Source organism: Suncus etruscus, chromosome 7 (assembly GCF_024139225.1).
Source record: "Suncus etruscus isolate mSunEtr1 chromosome 7, mSunEtr1.pri.cur, whole genome shotgun sequence".
Taxonomy (NCBI): domain Eukaryota; kingdom Metazoa; phylum Chordata; class Mammalia; order Eulipotyphla; family Soricidae; genus Suncus; species Suncus etruscus.
Genome location: NC_064854.1, coordinates 55,402,641 through 55,426,987, shown reverse-complemented (window position 1 = coordinate 55,426,987; position 24,347 = coordinate 55,402,641). Strand labels below are relative to the sequence as shown.

The following is a 24,347-nucleotide window of genomic DNA, read 5'->3' as shown; positions in this document are numbered from 1 at the left end:
GTAAGACTGACATGAAACAGTTGATAGCAAAAAAGATTCAGTTGACCGCAGAAGCGGAGGTAAGTGACCTCTTCTGGAAATTAAGGTGATAGAGGTTTAGCATAAAGAGTTTCTTTCAGTGACATTGTTGCTAAATTGCACTTGGAATTCCTTGCAGGTGGTGGGGGGATTTGCGGAGAGATAGTACATCAGAGAGGGCATTTGCCTTGCATGTGGCAGACCCAGGTTTGATCTCTAGCATCCCCTATGGTACCCTGAACACTGTTGGATATGACCAAAAAACTAAACAAAACAACAACAAAAAACGATCCCTTCCTCACACCTATATTCATTGCAGCGCCATTTACAATGACTCTGGAAACAATCGAGGTGCCTTTCAACAGACGAATGGCTAAAGAAACTGTGGTACATATACACAATGAAATATTATGCAGCCGTCAGGAGAGATGTGGTCATGAAACTTTCCTATACATGGCTGTACATGGAATCTATTATGCTGAGTGAAATAATTCAGAGGGAGAGAGAGAAAAAGACAGAATAATCTCACTTATCTATGGGTTTAAGAAAAATAAAAGACGAAAAAGGGGGCCAGAGAAATAGCATGGAGGTGTTTGCCTTTCATGCAGAAGGACGGTGGTTCAAATCCCGGTATCCCATATGGTCCCCTGTGCCTGCCAGGGGCGATTTCTGAGCCTAGAGCCAGTAGTAACCCCTGAGCAGGGCTGGGTGTGACCCAAAAACCAAAAAAAAAAAAAAAAAAAGAAAAGAAAAAGAAAAAAGAAAAGAAAAGAAAAATAAAATAAAAGACATTGAAATAATTCTCAGAGATGAGGGCTGGAAGGATCAGCTCATGATATAAAGCTCACCACAGGGACCGGTGAGGTGGCACTAGAGGTAAGGTGTCTGCCTTGCAAGCGCTAGCCAAGGAAGGACCGAGGTTCGATCTCGGCGTCCCATATTGTACCCCCAAGCCAGGGGCAATTTCTGAGCGCTTAGCCAGGAGTAACCCCTGAGCATCAAACGGGTGTGTCCCCTCTCCCCCCCCCCCCCCGCAAAAAAGAAAAAACTAAAAAAAAAGCTCACCACCAAGAGTGGTGAGTGCAGTTAGAGAAATAGCTACACTGAGAATTATCGTAACAAAGTTAGTGAGTGAGGGAAGTAGAAAGCCTGTCTCAAATACAGATGGGGGGGTAGAGGAGGGGGGAGATGGGGCATTGGTGATGGGGAGGTTGCACTGGTGAAGGGTGGGGTGAAGGGTGGTGGTATTCTTTTTTTTTTTTTTTTTTGGTTTTGGGGCCACACCCGTTTGACGCTCAGGGGTTACTCCTGGCTATGCGCTCAGAAGTCGCTTCTGGCTTGGGGGACCATATGGGACACCGGGGGATCGAACCGCGGTCCGTCCTAGGCTAGCGCTGGCAAGGCAGACATCTTACCTTTAGCGCCACCGCCCGGCCCATTATGATTGAAACCCAACTACAATCATGTTTGTAATCACGGTGTTTTAATAAAGGTATTATTAAAAAAAATAAAAAGAGAAAGAATTTCTGAGGGAGCTAAAGCAGAGATATTGCTCTGTTCATTTTTTTTTTTTTTTTGGCCACACCCTGTGGCGCCCTGGCTCTGTGCTGAGAAATTGCTCCTGGCAGGCAGGGGGGACCATATGGAATGCCGGGATTCGAACCAATGTTGGTGGGTTAACTGCTTGCAAGGCAAATACCTTTTTTTTTTTTTTTTGGTTTTTGGGCCACACCCGGCGGTGCTCAGGGGTTACTCCTGGCTGTCTGCTCAGAAATAGCTCCTGGCAGGCACAGGGGACCATGTGGGACACCGGGATTTGAACCAACCACCTTTGGTCCTGGATCGGCTGCTTGCAAGGCAAACTCCGCTGTGCTATCTCTCCGGGCCCGCAAGGCAAATACCTTTAAGCTGTGCTATCTCTGTGCTATCTCTCTGGCTTCTCATTTAAATTTTTATGCATTGAAAAGTGTGAGTCTCTGAGCACTGAGTGTGAGTGTGACCCCCTAAAACTACCAAAACACAATAGCAACGAAACTCCTTACTTTGGCAGAGTAGCACAGCATGTGGCTGACTTGGGTTCAATCCCTGGCACCCCATATGGTCCCCTGAGCCCTGCCAGAAGTGATCCCGCTTTTTTTTTTTTGGGGGGGGGTGCCATGCCCAGTGACACTCAAGGGCTATTCCTGGCTATGTGCTCAGAAGTTGCTTGTGGCTTGGGGGAGCATGTAGGACGCTGGGGGATTAATCTGCAGTTCGACCTAGGTTAGCCATATGCAAGGCAAACACCCTGAGAGTTCAAGGCAAAGTGCAGCAGTGGCCTTGGAGAATTCGGGAGAGTAAAGAACTATTTATTGTTTTTTTTGTTGTTGTTTGCTTTGGGATTATTTCTATCTCTGCACTTAGGGATCATTTCTGGCAGGGCTTAGAAGACCTTTTGGGATGCCAGAGATCAAATCTAGGTTGGCGGGTCTGGAGAGATAGCATGGAGGTAAAAGCGTTTGCCTTGCATGCAGAAAGTTGGTGGTTCAAATTCCAGCATCCCATATGGTCCCCTGAACCTGCCAGGAGTGATTTCTGAGCATAGATCCAGGAGTAACCCCTGAGCACTGCCAGGTGTGACTCCCCCAAAAAAATCTAGGTTGGCCACATGTGATCTAACTCCCTCCCTGCTATTGAACTATTGCTTCAGACTCCCAACTATTTTTATTTTCACTATGTCTTTTTATTTTGTTTTGTTTTGGGACCATACCCAGTGTTGCTCAGGGGTTACTCCTGGCTATGCACTCAGAAATCGCTCCTCGCTTGGGGGACCATATGGGACGCCGGGGGATCGAACCCAGGACCGTTCTGAATCAGCCATGGGCAAGGCAAATGCCCTACCGTTGCTCTATTGCTCCGGTCCCCACCAGAATATTTTTTATTTTTATATATTTTTTGGTTTGGGGCCACACCTGGTGGTGCTTTGGGGAGAGGGGATGATAGCACAGCAGGTAGGGTGTTCGCCTTGCACATGGCTAACCTAGGCTCAATCCCCAGCATATTCCTTTGGTATTTTTTTGTTGTTATTTTTGGCCATACCTAAGGGTGCTCAGGGTTTACTCTAACCCTGCACTCAGGAATCACACCTGACCAAACTCATGGGACTGAACAGGATGCTGGGGATTGAACCTCGGTGAGTCATGTACAAGGCAATCGCCCTCCCCACTGTCCTCTCGCTCCAGGCTAGTTTTCTTTCAGTTCAGCTCTTGCAGGAATGAGCCCTTTTTTAGAGACTGAATCTGTTTTTCTGTCTTTCAAAATCCAGGAGCTGAAGCCTTTTTTCATGAAGGAGGTCGGCAGCCACTTTGACGATTTTGTGAACAATTTCATCGAGAAGTCCACGACACTGGATAATGGGGGCTGCCCCCTCACCTCCTTCTCGGCCTTTCAAAGGGAGAACCACCGAGCCCAGTTAGTGCTCAGAGAGAGGCTTGGAAAGGGGGTGCACCTGGATTGTCCACTCCAAGCCCCCTGGTCCACTCTGCTCTCCATGGACAGGGCACATAAGCCATTTCTTCATCTTTGTAGATTATATCAGATACGATCCCTCCTTTAAAGACTTCGCTGAGCTCTGTCCCTGGAAACCTGCAGTGACCCTTTTAGATGGATCCCCATCTCTGTCTGTCCTAGGTTAGGAGATATTAGCCCTCAGCAGTACAAGTCCTGGAACACATGGTGAAGTTTGCGTTTGAGCCTTGATTTCCACCTTGTCTTCATGATGCTTCTGGGCAGCTTTCTCCTTCCATTGTGCTGTTATAAAGCATGGTGTGGTCTGGACCTGAGAGATCGCACAGTGGGTTAAGGCACTTGCCTTGCATGCAGAGGAACTAGATTTGACTCCCAGCATACCATATTTTCCCCCTCTCCACTCTGTCAGGAATGATCCTGAGCACAGAGTTAAAAGTCAGCCTTAAGCACTGCTAGACGAGGCCTGAAAATCCAAAACCAGACCAGAACCAAACAAGCATAGAAGAAACCAGCTTTGCCGTACCTCATCCTGCTGAGAAGCAAGCCTCATTAAATGTTAATTGGTGTCAGACTAGCTCATCCTGGGCTTATATTTCTCATCAGTGCTTCAAGCAAGTGCTTATGTTGTTTGTTTAAATTTTTCTTCTTTATAGAGATTTTCGAGCACCTCCAGAACAAGGCAAAATTTTTGTCTTAAGGAAATCTCTCTTAGAGTGAGTACTTTTTTCCTTTTTTTACTTTTTATTTTGATTATCCGCTATCTCAATTTTCTGGGCTTGTTTTTTCTATTGTCCTGTAATTCTTTAATCTTGACACTTTATTTCTGTATGTTTGTTTTGTTTGTTTGGGTTTTTTTTGTTTTTTTTTTTTTTTTTGCTTTCTCATTTTTTGGTTCTTTACCTAGTTTAGTTTCAAAGGAGAGATAAGAGATAAGAATGTCACTTATTCTCTGGTCAATTCCCAGTAATTATGCTGTGGAATTCCGCCTGCAAATCATTAGAATAAAAATCTTTGAGTTGGGGGCTGGAGCAATAGCACAGCAGTAGGGCGTTTGCTTTGCACATGGCTGACTCAGGACGGACCTGGGTTTGATCCCCAGCATCCCATATGGTCCCTCAAACCAGAAGGGATTTCTGAGTGCATAGCCAGGAGGAACCCCTGAGTGTCACTGGGTATGACCCAAAAACAAACAATAAAACCTTGAGTTGCAGGGCTAGAGCAAAAGTACAGCAGGGAAGGCTCTTAATCTAGCATTTGCTCTAAGGCAGGGGTCTCAAACTCAATTTACTTGGGGGCCTCAGGAGGCAAAGTCGGGGTGATCCTTGAGTGCAAAGTCAGTAGTAAGCCTTGAACATTGTGGGGTGTGACCCAAACAACTAAAACAAAACAAAACAAAAAAAAAAAGATTCCTCTAGGGCAGTTTGAGACCCCTGCTCTAAGGGATCAATTCCTAGAATGATCCCTGAGCACCTGGTCAGGATTATGCCCTGCACCTGCTCTGTGCACTGCTAGATATGATCCAAAAAAAAAAAAAACCAAACAAACAAACAATATAATTATAACTATTTGAAAATGATGATTAAGATATTTTTTTTGTAGCACAGTGGCGTTTGCCTTGCAAGCAGCCGATCCAGGACCAAAGGTGTTTGGTTTGAATCCCGGTGTCCCATATGGTCCCCCGTGCCTGCCAGGAGCTATTTCTGAGCAGACAGCCAGGAGTAACTTCTGAGCACCGCCGGTGTGACCCAAAAACTAAAAAAAAAAAAAAAAAAAAAAAAAAGATATTTTTTTGGTTTTGTGCCACACCCAGCAGTACTTAAGGGTTACTCCTGGCTCTGTGCTTAGAAATATAATAACCAGGGGGCTGGAGAGATAGCATGGAGGTAAGGCGTTTGCCTTTCATGCAGGAGGTCATCGGTTCGAATCCTAGCATCCCATATGGTCCCCTGTGCCTGCCAGGAGCAATTTCTGAGCATGGAGCCAGGAATAACCCCTGAGCACTGCCGGGTGTGACCCAAAAAAAACCACACACAAAAAAAAAAAAAAGAAATATAATAACCAGTTAGAAGTTAAAAAAAAAAAAGTAATAGCTCCTGGCAGGCTTGGGGGACCACATGGGGATTGAACCTGGGTCAGCCGTGTGCAAAACAGAAGTTATCAGCAAGTTTAAAAGTAGCCTCTCCTGGGCCCGGAGAGATAGCACAGCGGCGTTTGCCTTGCAAGCAGCCGATCCAGGACCAAAGGTGGTTGGTTCGAATCCCGGTGTCCCATATGGTCCCCGGTGCCTGCCAGGAGCTATTTCTGAGCAGACAGCCAGGAGTAACCCCTGAGCACTGCCGGGTGTGGCCCCCCCCCCCCAAAAAAAAAGTAGCCTCTTCTTAAGGCATTTGCCTAGCATGCAGAAGGTCGGTGGTTTGAATCCCAGCATCCCATATAGTCCCCTGAGCCTGCCAGGAGCGATTTTTGAGAGCTGTTTACCTTGCATGTGGCCTACCAGGATGGACCCAGTTTGACTCCAGATATCCCATATGGTTCCCTGAGGCTGCCAGGGGTGATTTCTGAGCCAAGAGTAATCCCTGAGTGCTACTGGGTATGGCCCCCAAACCTAAATAAATAAACAAACTAGGGTGGAAAGTAAAAGTATTGTGGCTAGAGCTATAGTACAGCAGAGAAAGCATTTGCCTTGTACATAGCCAGCCTGGGTTTGATCCCTGGCATCCCATATGGTCCCTCAAGCACTGCCAGGCGTGATGCTTAAGCACTGAGCCAGGAGTAAGCCCTGGGCTTTGCTGGGTCTGACAAAAAAAAACAACCAAGAAAGTAAAAGTGTTAAAGGTTTAAGTTTGTTGACATTCATGCTGGTATCACCGTTCTCCCTTCGAGAAATACATGTGTGTGAATTCACATCCTAAACTCCCTGTTAACGGTCAGATGTGGAGTGGATTGAGGCTCCTCAGCCGTGAACGGTCTTTGCCAACCTAGAGGATACTACTTTGGGCAGCTCTTTGGGAATGTCACCTATGCCAGCCTTGTCTTTTGTCCTGAGGCTTCCTCCCCGAGCACTGTCACTTTCTTCTAGAGCACTCACTTTTACATCTCTGTACTCACAGTCTGCCTGGATATTGGCCGGGGCTGAGTGCATCTCTCTGAACTGCTTTCAAACCTTTCTTTGGGGGTCACAGGAGTGATGCTCTGTGTGTGGGTTTATTTGCAGCGAGCTGCTAGAGGTGGACCACATTCGCACCATCTACCACATGTTTATTGCGCTGCTCATCCTCTTCATTCTCAGCACGCTTGCTGTGGATTACATTGATCAAGGAAGGTGAGACTTGGGCTGGACCAGAGCACTGTGGGGAAGGCGCTGGCCTTGCATGTGGCCAATCCAGGTTCAATCCCCGAGCCCTTCCAGGAGTGAGTCTCAAGTGCAGAGCCAGGAATAACTGTTGAGCATCTGGCTGTGGCCCCCCCAAAAAAAAGCATGGTGCATTTTATTTACTCTACTATTCCAGCAATCGGTTTTAATAGATAGGTAATTTTTTAAAATATTTTTTATTGTGACCAAAGTGAATTACAAATCTTTTACAGTAACAGTAATATTTGAGGTACATAGTGGTAGATAGGTAATTTTTAGGTTATTTTCCTCAATAGAACTTTGCATTTATAGTTTTTTTGGGTTATTTTGTTTGTTTGTTTTTGGCCACACCCAGTGACACTTAGGGGTTACTCCTGGCAATGAGCTCAGAAATCGCTCCTGGCTAGAGTCTGAGAGATAGTGGGAAGGTAGGGTGTTTGCCTTGCATATCCCATATGGTCCCCTGAGCCTGCCTGGAGTAACCCCTGAATACTGCAGGGTGTGACCCAAAAAACCCCCCCAAAAATTGCTCTTGACTTGGGGACCATATCAGATGCCGGGTGGGAGGGGATCGAACTGCAGTTCGTTCTAGACTAGTGTGGCAAGGCAGATGCCTCACTGTTTGTGCCACTGCTCTGACCCTGCATAAAAAATTTTTTTATGTTTGCAGGCCACACCTGGTGGTGCTCAGGGATCACTCCTGGCAGGTTCCAGGATGGAACTGTCTTGTCTGGGTTGCCAGGGATCAGATTAAGGTGTGAACATACAAGGCAAATGCACTACCTGTTTTACTCTCTGGCCCCAAGATTTATCCACTTTTCCTACTATGGTATTCATTTTGGGTTGTTAATTAAAAACAACTTAGAGGAATTTAAGAGTTAGAAAAAATTGTTTGCCTTGCATACAAACCTATATTTGATCTAGGTTTGATCCCGCATCTCATATGGTGCCTTGAGCCCCACCAGGAGTGATCTCAGCACAGAGCCAGGAGGAAGTTCTGAGCACTTCTGAATGTGGCCCCAGAACAAAAAAAGAGGGGCTAGAGAGGTAGTCTTACTGGTAAGGCACTTGCCTAGCACCTGTAATTCTGCCTGGGGTCTGCCCAGTCTCAATGGTGCCACTTCTGGTGGCTTTAGCCTTCTGTTGCTCTCTTTCTCTCTTTCTCTTTCTCTCTCTCCTCGTTCCTCTGACCCTCCCTCCCTCTGTCCCTCCCTCCTTTCTCCCTCTCTGTTCCTCCCTTTCCTCTCTCCCTGTGCTTTCCCCGGCTCCTCCAGGCTGGTGCTCGAGTTCAGCGTGATGACCTATGCCTTCACCAAATTCTCCGTTGCCTTGTGGACGTGGTGCGCTATGTTCCTGAGCACCTTGGTGATCCCCTTTTTCCTCCTCCATCATTGGGCCAAAGGCTACCGGACAAGTTCGCACCCCACACTCCGATCTCTTGTCTACGGGCTGCTCCTCTTGGCTTTCCAGATCGGGATCATGGGCTGTGGCGTAGTCTTCATTGTCTTACAGTACACAGCCACACCGGGCACCCGCGGGTTCATCATTTTGGAGCAGGTGAGTAACAGAGGGTCCAGGCAGTGCCCTGTGTCATGCCAGGCTACCTTCAGATCAGAACTGGGATGGGACAGCCTCCCAGGAGTGAGCCAGCCAGGAGTAGCTCCTGGGTGTCACCACCAGGTATGACCCCAAAACAAGCAGAAAAGAGTTGGATAGGAAGAGAGCTTAGAGGGATGAGGTATTTTTGGTTTGGTTATTTGGGGGCCACATATAGTGATGCTCAAGAGTTACTCCAGGCTCTGTGTCCAGGAATTGCTCCAGGTGGTGCATGGGGGACCCTATGGGATGCCGGGGATCGAACCCGGGTTAGCCTGTGCAAGTCAAGAGTGCAAGGCAAGTGTCCTCTCCACTGCCCTATACACAAATGCAAAAAAGCTGGAACAATAGCACAGCAGGGAGGGTGTCTGGCTTGCACACATCAACCTGGGTTTGATCCCCGGCCCCTCAGCCTGCCAGGAATGATCCCTGAGTACCACCAGGTGTAGCCTAAAAAGCAAAAAAGAATAAAACAAATAAAATTACTTGAGCCCCAGCTTATCTCCATTTGAGTCTATTTTCTCTTTCATCTCTAAGATTACATTTGCCTGTGTGTAGGCAAAGGGCATGATTCTTGGTGTGACTTTGATCTTTGGGAGACAGTAATTCAAGAAAGGTGAAAAATCTCTCTCCCCGTTTCTGTAGATCCGTCTTGTGATGAAGGCCCATTCACTCGTCAGAGAGACAGTACCACGTGTGATAAACGCAGCTAAAATGAAGTCAGGTAGGAATTGCTGTGAGGCCAGAGGTACATTCATCAGACTCTTAACCTGTGCTGTGTACTTGGGTATATATATATATTTTTGTTTTGTTTTGTTTTGTTTGTTTTTGTTTTTATTTTTGGGTCACAACTGGCAGTGCTCAGAAGTCACTCCTGGCAGACTCGGGACCATATGGGATGCCTGGATTCAAACCGGGGTTTGTCCTATGTTGGCACATGCAAGGCAAATGCCTTACTGCTGTGCTATTGCCCAGCCCCATGCTTGGGTATATTTTGGTTTTGCTTTTAGGTCACACATGGTGACTCTCAGGGATTACTCTTGACTCCTCACTCAGGAATCACTCCTAGAAGGTGCTCAGGGAGTAGCCCCGTGCAAAGCAAGCACCACTCTGCCTACTGTGCTATTGTTCTTACCCCACTGGATGTCTTTTTTGGGGGGAGGAATAGCGGTGCTTAGGGATTACTCCTGGCTCTGCACTCTTGGAAAGCTCAGGGGACCATATGGGATGCCAGGAATAGAACCCTGGTTCATCCTGGATTGGCTGTGTGTAAGGCAAACACCCTACCGATGTGCTATCTCTCTGGCCCCTGGATGTTATTTTTTTGTTTGTTTGGGTTTTTTTTTTTTTTTTTGGATCAACCCTGTGGTGCTCAGGGGTTACTCCTGGCTCTGCGCTCAGAAGTCACTCTTGGCCGGCTCGGGGTACCATATGGGATTCTCGGATTCAAACTGAGGTCCGTCCTGTGTTGGCCGCGTGCAAGGAAAATGCCTAACCATTGTGCTACTTGGCTCTTGGATGACATTTTTAATTTAAAGTATTTTATCTTTTGGGTAGGTGTGGAACCCTATTTCTAGCAATGCTTGGGGGGCCATATGGATGTCTGGTATCCAGCTGGGGTTGACTGCATGCAAGGCAAACACCCCCATCATTGTCCTGTTCTATCTCTGACCCAAGATTGACATTTGCTATTCTAGAAACCTTTATCTAATGTGATCTATTCAGAATCCTGTGGATTTCAAAGACTTATTACTGAATCCCAGTTCGGCTCAATCTGGATTGTTGGGGGCTGGAGAGTGGTTGCCTGGTAAAGGCCCTTGCTTGCACACAGCTGCCTTGGGGTTGATCCTTGGCTCTGTTATGGTTCCCTGAGCACAAAACCAGGAGTCAGCCCTGAGCACTGAATCCGAAATCAAACAACAGAGAAGAAGAAATGGTCAGGGAGATAAGGCAGGGGCAGTGTATGTTCAGTGAGAGGGAGTTTTCTCCACTTCTCTTTTGGGGTTCACCTCTGCCTTCAGTCTAGGCACCTGTGATTCTCCGTCATGCTTCCCTCCCACAGACACCACCCCGATGCCCACGCTTGGCCAGTACTTATACTTCCTGTTTGCACCTACCCTCATCTACCGTGACAGCTACCCCAGGTAGGGCCATCATGGGGGAGGACCCCCCACTCACTGGATGGCAAGTTGCAGGAGGTGACAACAGTAGGCTGATCTAGAATAAGCCACGTATGTCACCTGTCAGCATTGGTGCCCCTCAGGGTGTGGGCAGGGGCACTGGGAAGGCCCCCCGCCAGTGTTCCTGAGACATCCACTCTTGCTGCTTCCTCGTAGGACCCCCTCCATCCGTTGGGGCTACGTTGCCACGCAGTTTGCACAGGTGCGTCCCCCTGACCTGTGAGGTTGGTGGCTGGGTGGGCCTGGGGACTCATGTCCCAGGGGATGGAAAACTGGGGGGGCATGTGTTCCTCCAGAGGCCCATCTGCCTTTCTCCATAAAAGGGTGTTGATCTTTGTTGTTTTGTGAAAATTCATTTGAGGGGTCAAAAAGATAGCACAGCAGAGAGGGCATTTGCCTTGCATGTGGCCAACCCAAGTTTAGTCTCCTGGCACCATAGAGGGTTACCTGAGCCCTCCAGGAGTGATCCCTCAGTGCAGAGCAAGGAGTCAGCCCCAAATTAAAATTCATTTGACATACTTCTAGCTGGCCACTGTCATCTACCATTATTTCTGCCTTCCTGTGTTTTTGCTGTTGGGTGTATTGTGTGTCTGTGCAGAATACTCGCAAAATCTGGAGCCAGAGTGATAGCACAGTAATCGGACATTTGCCTTGCACACTGCTGACCCACGATGGACCCTGGTTCAATCCCCATTATCCCATGTGGTCCCCTGAGCCAGCCAGGAACAATATCTAAGCACAGCGCCAAGAGTAACCCTGAATGCTGGTGGGTGTGGCCCCCAAACAAAATATCAAGAAAACCAAAACACTCCCCAAGTCTGACCAGAGCCTGAAATGCCTACTCATTGCATCTTAAATACTTTGCTTTGCTTAGAGGGCCATTGTGATAGCACAGTGAATAGGGCATATGTCTTTCATGTAGCTGCCCTGTAACCAATCCCTGGCATGCCCTAAAGCCATGATGGTGAACCTATGGCATGTGTGCCAGCTGTGGCACGGGAAGGCCTTGCAGCTGGCACATGGGAAGGTCCACAATTAATAAATTTATAAAGAGTTTTTAGATACTAAAATCTTGTTATTAAGGTTTAATTGACATGCTGGCTTTGACTTTGAGGAAATTATTTGGTTTTGTGTAGCAGTTTGAATACTCGGGCTCAAAAAGGTTAGCCATCACTGCTGTAGAGTCTCCCAAGTACCAGGAGTGAGTCCTGAGTGCAGAGCCAGGAACAACCCCTGAGCATCACTGGATATGTCCCAAAAGGAAAAAAAAATCCTTTGCTCAGTGAATGCCTATTGCTACAAGAAAGAAGTGTGTGTGTGTGTGTGTGTGTGTATATATACACACTCTTGGTTTTCCCATAGGTCTTTGGGTGCTTCTTCTACATATACTACATCTTTGAGCGGCTCTGCACACCCTTGTTCCAGAACATACAACAGGAGCCATTCAGTGCCCGTGTCCTGGTGCTGTGTATTTTCAACTCCATCTTGCCAGGTGAGGGGATGTGGCTGGCCAGCCACCCACAAAGCTGCATCTCTTTGTTTTAGGGGCCACACCCAGCAGTGCTCAGTAGTTCAGTGGCTCAGTGATCACTCCTGGCAGGGTGCAGAGAACCCTATGGGATGCTGAGGATCAAACCCAGGTTGGCCAGGTGGAAGGCAAGTGCCTTCCCTATTGTCCTATCACTCCAGCCCTGTCCCTCCATTTTTTAAGGACACATTTGTCAATGGCAGGTGCTGAGGACAGGACATGTCCCACCAGATGACATCCAGCCGTCACCTTCCCTTCTGCACCCCTGGTTTCCTCTTTCCTTTCTGCTGCCCCATTGATGTTGGCCATGTCCCCTCACCTTCTCTCTTCCTTTCTCCCCACAATCCTGCTGCTGCCCATCCCTGAGAGAAAGCAGCTACTCCCCTATACTCCCACCAGCCCCACCAAAATAGCCCCTGGAGACCTCTTGAAATCTCTTCCTCCCCGTCCTGCCCCAGAGGCAGGACTGTGTCTGCTTACTCTTCTCTCATGCCTGTTTGCAGGCAAGTGGATGCTCTGTGGGAAGAATGGATAGGCATGAGCAGGCAGTCGTTCCTGCTTATGTGATGGGGGAGACCTGCAGTTCTGGGGACCGTGTTTCATGGTAGAGATGATGTTCATCTGGGCACTGAGCAGCATCTCCCTGGAAAAATCTTGAGTATCTTTTCAGAGGCAGGGTGGACAGAAGACCTGTCTCTTGGGCCTCATGTCACTGACCAGAGGGGTCCTGGCCTGCTGCTGAAACTTTGACTCTAAGACCAGCTTCTTTGCAGACCTGTCCCCCGTGCATTTCTAAGGCAGCTGTTTCAAACTAGGGGTGACTGTACCCCCCCCTTCCATTTCCACTTTGCAACGCTAAGTCCTAGTCCCATGGTTGGGAGACTGTGATTCTGACACCTATCGAAGAGGTTGATCCACAGTGATCAGACACCCCTCAGAAGGATCCAGCCTCAGTGTCTACAGCCTTCTGCTAATGTATTTTTCTCCTTCTCCTCCCCCAGTGCTGACTACTGGGTCCCCCATCAGTGCAGACAGTGCAGGGTGAAAGCACTTGCTTTGCTTGTGACATAACCCCAGTTAGATCCCTGCTAGGAGTGATCTCTGAGTGTAGAGCCAGGAACGAGCCCTGGGCACTGCTCAAAATGACCAAAAAAGGGGGGCGGGGGAGACAAACCAAACGTGACAGTGCTTGGTGTCTGTTGGGGCTGGCATGTCCGAGGTCCACTCACCCTCGTCCCTGCCCTCCCAGGCGTGCTGATTCTCTTCCTCACCTTCTTTGCTGTGCTGCACTGCTGGTTTAATGCCTTTGCTGAAATGTTGCGCTTCGGGGACCGGATGTTCTACAGAGTAAGCTTCACTTCCACCCCTGTCCTTGCCCTGTTCCTTGTTTTTTATAAAATAATGCTTATCTTTGGTTGTGAGCTGCCATGCCTCACTATAGTGTATGGTGTATGGTGTATGTTTCCTGTGGGAATTCATTGGCACGTGCCAGGGGGAGCTGGAATTCAGAGGGTGTTGGGAGACCATGCCAACTATTCACACATGTGAATTTGGATGGTGCTGCAGATGTGATTTCAGTACAGAATTCAAGGGAAGCTTACTTGGATTAACTCATGGATATGGAGTCACAACATAGTGAGGAGGGCACTGGCCTTGTATGTGGTTAACCTGTGTTCGATCCCTGGCATCCAATATGGTCCCCAGATCACCTCCAAGAGTGATTCCTGAGTAGAACCAGGAGTAAGCCTTGAGCATCTCCAGGCACGGCCCCAAAACAAGCAAATTAAAAAGAATATTGGACTGAAGGTACCTTAGATACAGTGTAGAGCATAGGGTTATGGCCTTGCATGCACTTGTGTGGGCTCAATCCCTAGTACTACCTATGGTCCCCAAGCTAGGAGTGATCTCTGAACATATTAGGTATTATGGCCTGATAAAGAAGATTTTTCTTGGGCCTGGAGAGATAGCACAGCGGCGTTTGCCTTGTAAGCAGCCGATCCAGGACCAAAGGTGGTTGGTTCGGATCCCGGTGTCCCACATGGTCCCCCGTGCCTGCCAGGAGCTATTTCTGAGCAGACAGCCAGGAGTAACCCCTGAGCACTGCTGGGTGTGGCCCAAAAACGAAAAAAAAAAAAATAAATAAAAAGAAGATTTTTCTTGTTATTGTTTTTGGGCCACACCCGGCAGTGCTCAGGGGTTACTCCTTGCTTTGCGGTCAGAAATTGCTCCTGGCAGTCTCAGTGGACCATATAGGATGCAGAGAATCCAACCTAGGTCCATCCTGGGTCAGCCGTGTGCAAGGCAAACACTCTGCCACTGTGTATTGCTCTGGGTCCTAAAAAAGATTATTGAGTCAGAAAGATAGTACAGGGTGTTAGGTGTTTGCCTTGTATGCACATGGTCAATCTCGATCCTATCCCTGGCACCCCATATGGTCCCCAGAGCTCCACCAACAGTGATCCCTAAACAAAGAGATAGAGATAAATGATCCAAAAATAAAAACAAAGATTATTGGGCCAGAGAGATAGTGTAGCAGACCATGCACTTGTCTTGCATGCATTGACTGTGGTCTATCGCCAACATCTCTAGCAATGATCCCTTAAAACATAGCCAAGAATAAGTCTGACTCCAAAGCAAAACAAAACAAACAAACAAAAAGCCAAACTGGTTATGAAATAGCTCACAACCACAATAACTATTCTCTCCTAGAATAGTGCTCTTACTTGCAAAGTTGGGGTTTTAAGTTCTTTCAAGAGCCAGTCTGGGGGGGCCGGAGATAGCACAGCAGTGGGGCTGTGCATGCGGCAGTCCCTGGAGGCATCCCAGGTGGTTCCCCAGCCTGCCAGGGGCGATTTCTGAGTGCAGAGCCAGGAGTAACCCCTGAGCACCGATGGGTGTGGACCTTCTGAAGCACTTCACACCTTTCACTGGATTCTCCAAGAAACAACTGTGTGTGTTTTCCACTAACATTCTACACTATCATAGGGAAGCAGCATTGTATGTCAGCTACATCATCCAGCCCACCCAGCTGTTGGATTTTCTCCTGGTTTTTGGACAGGATGAGGGAGGGTGTGTGGCTTTCTGGAGCACTGGACAGATGTCATGATGATTCTGTATTTCTTTTTCTTTTTTTTTTTTTTGGTTTTTGGGCCACACCTGGCGGTGCTCAGGGGTTACTCCTGGCTGTCTGCTCAGAAATAGTTCCTGAGGGGCCGGGAGAGATAGCACAGCAGGGCGTTTGCCTTGCAAGCAGCCAATTCAGGACCAAAGGTGGTTGATTCGAATCCCGGTGTCCCATATGGTCCCCCGTGCCTGCCAGGAGCTATTCTGAGCAGACAGCCAGGGGTTCCTGAGCACCACTGGATGTGACCCAAAAAACAAAAAAAAAAAGAAAAGAAAAGAAAGAAATAGCTCCTGGCAGGCACGGGGGACCATATGGGACACCGGGATTCGAACCAACCACCTTTGGTCCTGGATCGGCTGCTTGCAAGGCAAATGCCGCTGTGCTATCTCTCCGGGCCCTGATTCTGTATTTCTGGCCTCTCCCATCCTACTTTGTTTGCTCATGAGCCTGTGTGAGTCTGGGATCTGGTCATCCATGGAACTAGAATTCATGACATATTGTATGTACAATAGCAGCCAAACAACTTTTTAGGGGTCACAGAGATGTAACTGGATGACTGAGCGCTGGCTTTGGATGTACCATTCCCAGAAAGCAGAGCAAAAGAAAAAAGAAAAAAAAGGGATAAAGGACTCTTTGTGTCCCAGGATCTAGATGAAATGCAATTATTGCAACACTTGAGGGTTGTGCAACAGAAGTTTAGCTTCAGGGAATGTTGAGTTCTGGGGTATTGGCTGTGTGGTACCTTGTGTGCCACTGGGCCTATCTTCTCTTCCTAGGACTGGTGGAACTCAACATCATATGCCAACTACTACCGGACGTGGAACGTGGTGGTACATGATTGGCTGTATTACTACGCTTACAAGGACTTCCTCTGGGTATGTGCTGCTTGGTGTTGTCCCCAAAGTTTTTGCATGGAAAGGATTAAGCGACAGTGGTGCTTGGCGGTCCATGGGTCTATCATGAGCCACTTTGTCTCACATTCCTTCTGGTCTGCCCCTGGATGCCTGGGTGGTGATGTGTTCTGGCCAAGTCAGAAGGCACAATGCCATTTTCTTGGAAGAGTGGAAGTAATTCCCTGTCTTCTTTTATCTTTCGGTTTGTTTTTGTTTGGGGGTCATGCCTGCTGGTATATTCCTGGTTTTTCACTCAGGGGTCATTCCTGATGGATGGTTCAGGGCTCTATATGTGATTCCAAGGTGAAACTCACATCAGCTATGTGTAAGGCAAACAAACACCTTACCCACTCTGGTATTAACCAGACCTATTGCTCTGGTTCATCTTTTTCTCTGGAATCTCATGGCTGGTAAATCATCTTGCCACAGCCTTTTCTGTTTATGTGTTGACTTCCTTGTCTTTTTATTTTATTACTCATAATTTATTTTTATGTTTTTGGGCTATAACTGGCGATGGTCAGGGTTCACTCTCAGCTATGCTAAGGGACCATATAAGATGCTGGGGATCAAACCTGTATCAGCAAGCACCTTACCTTCTGTGCTATCTCTCCAGTCCCAATTTTTCTTTAATCTCCTTCCTAAATTTTCATTTTGGCATCTGTTGAAGCAGATAGGATAGTGTCTGGCTTGACTGCCTTACATAGTTACTCTAAAGTAAAGTTTGTTTTTTGCTGAAGCATGAGGTTTGAATGCAGAGCCCCAGGTTCCGTGCCACACTACAGGGACCCACAGCAGATGCCCCCAAACAAATCCACCAAGAACTGAACCTTTGCAACAGCAGTGACTTACTAGTATATGATAAATATTTTTTTTTTTTTTTTTGGTTTTTGGGTCACACCTGGCAGTGCTCAGGGGTTATTCCTGGCACCAGGCTCAGAAATTGCTCCTGGCAGGCACAGGGGACCATATGGGGCGCCGGGATTCAAACCGATGACCTCCTGCATGAAAGGCAAACACCTTACCTCCATGCTATCTCTTCGTCCCTATATGATAAATATTTTTGAAAATATGGCCATATCTTTGAACATGCCCAGGTTTTCAAAAGGTCTCTTTTTAGTTAACTAGGGACTTCTCCATATAGAGTGGTTGTTTTGTTTTGTTTTTTGTCTTGTGTTTTTGTGTCACATCCAGAGATGCTCAGGGGAGACGCTTAGCTCTTTATGCTTAGGAATCACTCCGGGCAGGGTTAGAGGATCAAATGGGATTCTGGAAATGGAAACTGGGTCTGTTGCATGCAAGGCAAGCACCATATTCACATTACTCCGATCTCAGGTTTTTAGTTTGGGATCATTATTTGAATACCTTTAGATCAATCCCAGGAGTCAGCTTAGAAGAACCAAATGTAGAGACCAGAGTAATAGTGCAGCGGTAGGGTGTTTGCCTTGCACGCAGCTGACCCAGGATGGACCTGGGTTCGATCCCTGGCATCCCATATGGTCTCCCTAGCCAGGAGCGATTTTTGAGTGCATAGCCAGGAGTAACCTCTGAACGTTACCAGCTGTGGCACAAAAACAGAAAAAGAACCAAATGTAACTTTGAGATGGTGCCTTGTTAGCCATGGCAGAGTGCTGTTGGCTATGGTTTATACTCCTTTATTCAGTCTCAGTGAAATGCTGTTGCCTTTTTCCCCAGTTTTTTTCGAAGAGATTCAAGTCGGCTGCCATGCTGTCTGTCTTCGCCGTCTCGGCTGTGGTGCATGAATATGCCATTGCTCTGGCCTTGAACTTTTTCTACCCTGTCCTCTTCGTGCTCTTCATGTTTTTCGGAAGTAAGTAACTGGGCATCTGAGTGCTGACTATGGAGCTGTGTCCAGTATAACATTGCTGTCAGCCACCAAACACCCAGTACCACACCATTGCAACATGTTTTGTGTTTATTTAGTTTTGGTTTGGTTTTTGGACCACACCCAGCTGTACTCAGGTCTTACTATTGGCTCTGCACTCAGGAATCACTCCTGGTGGTTCTCTGGAAACCTAATGGGATACTGAGGATTGTGTATAAGCCAAGTGCCCTCCCTGCTGTGCTGTCACTCTGGTCCCAGGTACATGTTATTTATTAATCCTGCACTAAGCATGTTGGATTTTTATTAATTATATCCAACCCTGTTTTCAGATGTTCATCCCTTTAGGGTAGGGAACTGAACTAAAATTATTAGCCTCTTGAAGGGACTGGAGCAATAGCACAGCATGGAAGGTGCTTGTCTTGGATGCCACTGACTCAGGTTTGATCCCTAGCATCCCACTTGGTCCTCATAGCACAGCTAGATGTGGCCCCCAAACAACAATCATCCTCTTGTACTAGATTTGGTAGGAAATCTACACCCATCTTCCTCTTTCTAAAAGTGCCAGTTTCACAACCTAGAAGGCTCATCTCTTTTTTGGGGGGTGGGGTGGGCAGAGAGAAACCAGTTAAACAGTGAAAGATTCCAGGAAATGACTCTGCACCCTCTCATCACCCCACCCCATATCTCCCTTAAGAAAACAAACACGGGGACCAGAGAGAGAGCACAGTGGGGAGGGTGCTGGCCAAGCACGTGGCTGCCCCAAGTTTTATCCCTGCATCCCATAGGGTCCTGACCCCCCTTCCCCCCCCCCCAGCTAGGAGTAATTCCTGAGTGCAGAGCCAGCAGTCACCCCTGAGCACTGCTGGGTAGGTGTGCCCCCCCAAAAAAAGAACAGAAAGTGTCTGAGGTTACACTGAAACCATTACTATTTGTCCCCTGTGGTTTCAGCACCCCATTTCCATGGGAGAGGAACAGTTCCTGTTTCAGTTGTAACCATGCCCCACACATGCCTCCCTGTTACCTAGTTCCCATCTCTGCTGAGCTCTTCCCTTCTCCCCAGTGGCCTTCAACTTCATCGTCAATGACAGTCGGAAGCGGCCCATCTGGAACATCATGGTGTGGACCTCGCTCTTTGCTGGCCATGGCATCCTTCTGTGTCTGTATTCCCAGGAGTGGCATGCGCGGCAGCACTGTCCGTTGAAAAATGTGAGTCTGCTGAAGAACTACCACCTGGGTTCAATTCTCCAGCACCCCATAGGGTCCCCCCACCCCAAGACCCACCTGGAGTGATTCCTGAGCAAGTGGGGAGGGATGACTTTTATTTATTTTTATTTTTTACTTAAAAAATGTTTTTATTGGGGCCTGAGAGGTGGCACAAGTGGTAAGGCATCTATTTGCCTTGTCCACGCTAGCCTTTCTTGTCTGTCTCTCTTTGTCTCTCGTGCCCTTTCCCCCATTTTTTAGGCTCTATGGTTTACTACTGAAGGGGAATCATGCATATCCTTCCCTCCTTTTAGTACCCAGTTCTATCCATACTGACCATTCCCAACTCTCATTGTCCTAGTGGTCTCTTCTCTGTCCTATCTTGGGGATGCTTTTTCAAGATGCTGTGACTCCCTCTTCCCCACCCTATACCATGATCACTCACATTTTTTTTCTTTTTCTCCCCTGGAAGCCCACCTTTCTGGATTACATCCAGCCACGCTCCTGGACGTGTCGTTTTGTGTTCTAGAAGTTGCCATGGTGCCTTCCTTCCCAGACACTGAAGTATGACTGTCTCTTTGCCTGGGGAGCTTTACACCTGTCCCAGCCATGCCTCACACTGGTTCTTGATGTTTCTGAGACCCATGAGGGCCTCTGTGGAGGAATCTGCTTGCACACTTTGCCTACACAGCGCTCTGGGGTGGAGGAATCCAAAAGGCTGAATGACAAACCTTTGCTGGATCACAGCGTTGGAAGCCACAGTCTTTGTGGATCACTCCCTGAATTTTGGAAATATTGTGTGTTCATGGCCACTGAGTTCATCAAAACACTTCAAGAGAGTCATCTCAGTACCTGTTGTTTGGGAATCCTTAATGCTCACTGTTGGGCTATAAGTTGATTCAGTCATCCACCTGGGAAGAAAGTGACAAGTTTGTTATTATAGAATTTGAAACAAAAAATAAAATAAAATACCACAGCACCTGTTTTTCTGAAGATAATCATTTTTATGGATACTGCTTTCATGCTGGTTTTTTTTTTTTTATTAATTTTCTTCTGTTAAACTACAATTCTACTCAAGTTTTACCTTGATTTTATTCTGCTAAATGTGATTTGTAAAGTAAAAAAAATACCTTTCACCAGAATTTAAAAAAAAAAAAATTCCTGTATCCACAATATGTATTTAGCGGACTGGGGTGCAGAAAAGAAGTAGGAAAAAAATAGCATAGGACTATACATACATATATATAATATATATTTCCAGGGCTAGGAATGTGTCATGCGTCACTGAATTAGAACATATGCCTGATATCTGTGAAGCCTTGGACACCATTCCTGACTGCCAAAAAAGAAATAAAAAAATATCTTATAACTTCCAGAGTGACTTTCTGGGGGGAGCGGTGTCTGGCTACTCCTGACTCTGTGCTCAAGGTACTATGTGTGGTGTTGGGGATTTGAGTCTGGATCAGCAGAATACAAGGCAAGTACCTTAACCTTGTACTAGCCTATAGTAGTAGTTTTTGTTTTTAATAATTGCAAGATCAATTTTGTGTTAAAATTAATTTATCATGGGGAACATATATGAATGACCAGTCTGGAAGTGTAGGTGTAGTATCTATATACATATCCTTTGCAATTCTTTTATTATCTAATATTTGAGTTATTTTACTTGTAAGTCTGTAATATAAGTATTAATCATCTCCATTGATATTAAAGGGTTTATTTTTCTCTCTCTCTCTTTTTTTAAAGATCCAGAAGCTGACTCTTACATTTGTTTAGTCATTATTCTTTGACATTACACTTGGTTGAAACAAAAAAATATATTTGACCATTTTCTAGAAAATTTTCTCCAATGGACTGTTATGTCAGAAAGCCCCACTGCTGGTATTGTGATTTGCCTGGTATAAAGACCGAGCATTGGAAAGCCATGTTTAACCCCAGAAGGGAGACTTAGCAATTTGTTAAAGGTTTTGGTATTTAAATTTAGAGTCTGACAAGATGAAAAAGGGTTTTTACTAGATACAGCTTCAGTTGTATCCCAAATGCCTTGTTTAATAATCTGCTCTATTAATGCCTTTGATCTTGATAAATTTAGGCACTTATTAAACACCAGGGGCAGGAACACAGCAGTAGGGTATTGCCTTGCACAGAGCTGACCCAAGATGGACCTCGGTTCAATACCCTGCGTCCTATGAGGTGCCCCAAGCCAGGGGCAATTTCTGAGTGCATAGTCAGGAGTAACCCCTGGGCATGGTGTGGCCCAAAAACAAAATAAAAAATGATTCTCAAGGGCCAGAGCTATAGGACAGTGGTAGGGCATTTGCCTTGCACATCGGGTTTGTTTTGTTTTTTGGGGGAGCCACATCCACTGACACTCAGGTTACTCCTGGCTATGTGCTCAGAAATCAATCCTGGTTTGGGGGGGGGCCATATGAGACGCTGGTGTTCAAACCCAGGTTCATCCTGGGTCAGCCATATACAAGGCAAACACCCTACCGCTATGCTATTGCTTGGGTCTGATTCCTGGTGTCCCATATGGTCCCCCGAGCCTGCCAGGAGTGATTTCTGAACGCAGAGCCAGGAGTAACACCTGAGTGCTGCCGAGTGTGACCCCACCCCCTAAAAAAAAAGCTTCTCAAAGGATAATAAAAATAGGTGTTCTGGAGTCTGGGGATCTAGCGCTGCAAGCTAAGCATATGCTTTTTGTTTGTTTGTTTTTGGTTTTTTTTTAGAAGGTCACACCTGGCTGCGCTCAGAAATTGCTCCTGGCAGGCTCAGAATCATATGGGATGCCAGGATTCGAACCATCGTCCTTCTGTATACAAGGCAAATGCCCTATCTCCATGCTATCTCTCCGGCCCCCTAAGCATATGCTTTTGTGCAGAAAACCCAGGTTGAATCCCTGGCTCTGCATGCTCATCTGAGCACTTCTGGGGATGCCTGAGCACAGAGCTGGGAATACTGCCAGCCATGCCCCACAAACAAAATTGCAAAATTATGACATGAAGAATAAAAGGATCTATCTGTTTCTGAATGGACACCATTTCTACTGTAGTCTGTGACCAATTAGCACTACTTTCCTAGAGCTTGCTATTTCTTGCACTTTTTATTTAAAAAAAAAACCGATCACTTGGATTTTATATCATTTGATATCATTTGAATTAAAAGAATGTCATCGGTACACCTGGTTATAAACCAACTGATCTAGTCAAGTGAGAGTAGAATTCTCAGGTCTAAGTCCTATAAACAGGAGATCACAAGGTGTGCAAACGTGTGTGTGTGTGTGTGTGTGTGTGTGTGTGTGTGTGTGTGTGTGTCTGTGTCTGTGTCTGTGTCTGTGTCTGTCCCCGTCCCAGATGTCCCCATCATGTATCCTCTTCTGCTGTGGCCAATTGATCTATAGTCCTGAGAGCTATCTGGGGCTCATACGGATTCAAAAAATTTCCACAACTTGGGCCGAAGAGATAGCACAGTGGTGTTTGCCTTGCAAGCAGCCAATCCAGGACCTAAGGTAACCCTTAGTTCGAATTCTGACATCCCATATGGTCCCCCATGCCTGCCAGGAGCTATCTCTGAGCAGATAGCCAGGAGTAACCCCTGAGCATTACCAGGTGTGGCCCAAAAACCAAAAAAAAATTTTCCACAACTCAGAGGGTTTTTTTTTTGTTTGTTTGGTTTGGTTTTTGGGCCACACCCACTGACACTTGGGTTACTTCTGGCTATGTGCTCAGAAATCGTTTCTGGCTTGGGGGACCATATGGGATGTTGGGATCGAACCGCAGTCGATCAGCTGCATGCAAGGCAAACACTCTACCACTGCACCAGTGCTCTGCCCCCTCAAGGTGTTTTCTAACTCATTCCTATTTATTTGAATTGTTTATGTGGAGGGGTGTATAAATTACATGTCAGGTTTTTTTTTTGTTTTGGTTTTTGGGCCACACCTGGGGTTACTCCTGGCTGTCTGCTCAGAAATAGCTCCTGGCAGGCACGGGGGACCATATGGGATACCGGGATTCGAACCAACCACCTTTGGTCCTGGATCAGCTGCTTGCAAAGTAAACGCCACTGTGCTATTTCTCCAGGGCCACATGTCAGTTTTTTTAAACAGACAGGATGTGGGGCATGGGAAAGTGATGGCAAATTGTTGCCTGCATGAGCAAAAAAAAATATTTGGAGAAAAATCCTAATCTCCTAATCCTTATATGAATGGTATTTATATTAACTCTAAGCCACTGAACAAAGTAAGGTGAGTAAGGGAGGCTAGAAAATAGTACAGTGGGGAAGTCTCTTGCCTTGCATGTGGCCAACCCGGGTTTGATCCTCATCATCCCATAGGGTACCCTGTGATCCCTGAGCACTTCTGGATGTGCCCCAAGTCAAAAATAGATTTACCTCATGATTTGTCTTCTGTGGAAATTCTTCCCTACATAGACAGTAAATCTGGGAAAGTTGGGCATTGGTCAGGAATGACTTTCATTTATTTCTCTCTGCCTTGAGCATTTTCACTCAGTTCATGGCACCCTCAGGCCTGGTGGTGGGAACCATTCTGTGTAGATCATATGGACCTCAGGTGCATCCGGACCCCTCCCCAGTGGTGTTGGGAGGGCATGAACACAGTGCAGGGACTCATGACAGACTTTTCTGGTCTTCTGGGGACATGATGATAGGTCAACCAGAAAGGCAGTGTAGCTCTCTCCCAATTGAAACCAGCGTTTCCTGACTTTCCGCTTCACCTACGTTCATTGCAAGGATGATGAACAGTGCTCAGTGCTTATTCTGCAGGAATTGGGAAGGCCCATCAACAGGGTTCAGTTAACTTCTTCCTCCCTAGCAGCTCTGAACTGAACAGGCTGGATGGGGTTCCATTCCTAGAGAAGTAACTGTTTGCCTCCTTTGAAAGGAATGTGAAGACTGAACAGAATCAGCTGATTCCTTCCTGGAATTCCACAAGCCTGGAGGCAGCCCCGGGGCAAATGAGTTGGCAGTAAACCGGGTCTTAAGTTAGTGACACCCTTTTAGTTGGGTTAGCTCTGCCCAAGTATAACTCAGGTTTGAAAGCTGGAGCAATAGCACAGTCGCAAGACATTTACTTGGCCGACCCTGCAT

At 46.9% G+C, this 24,347-nt stretch overlaps 1 protein-coding gene across 1 annotated transcript; it reads left to right on the top strand.

Annotated features, from left to right (window-relative positions):
• SOAT1 (sterol O-acyltransferase 1) lies at positions 1 to 20,003 on the top strand. The gene is made up of 14 exons (XM_049776500.1): positions 1 to 59; positions 3,323 to 3,468; positions 4,179 to 4,238; positions 6,740 to 6,847; positions 8,152 to 8,434; positions 9,119 to 9,197; positions 10,536 to 10,617; positions 10,810 to 10,855; positions 12,016 to 12,145; positions 13,431 to 13,528; positions 16,082 to 16,180; positions 17,891 to 18,026; positions 19,102 to 19,247; positions 19,717 to 20,003. The coding sequence occupies exons 1-14, from the start codon at positions 12 to 14 to the stop codon at positions 19,771 to 19,773; spliced, it is 1,518 nt and encodes a 505-aa protein (XP_049632457.1). The 5' UTR covers positions 1 to 11; the 3' UTR covers positions 19,774 to 20,003.
• The last annotated feature ends 4,344 nt before the right edge of the window (positions 20,004 to 24,347 follow it).

Bases quoted from the DNA above. Each gene is read 5' to 3' on its own strand.
- SOAT1 (XM_049776500.1), top strand. From the start codon at position 12: ATGAAACAGTTGATAGCAAAAAAGATTCAGTTGACCGCAGAAGCGGAG. The intron at 18,027-19,101 runs GTAAGTAACTGG...CCTTCTCCCCAG, and splicing joins GCTCTTCATGTTTTTCGGAA to TGGCCTTCAACTTCATCGTC. The intron at 19,248-19,716 runs GTGAGTCTGCTG...CTCCCCTGGAAG, and splicing joins AGCACTGTCCGTTGAAAAAT to CCCACCTTTCTGGATTACAT.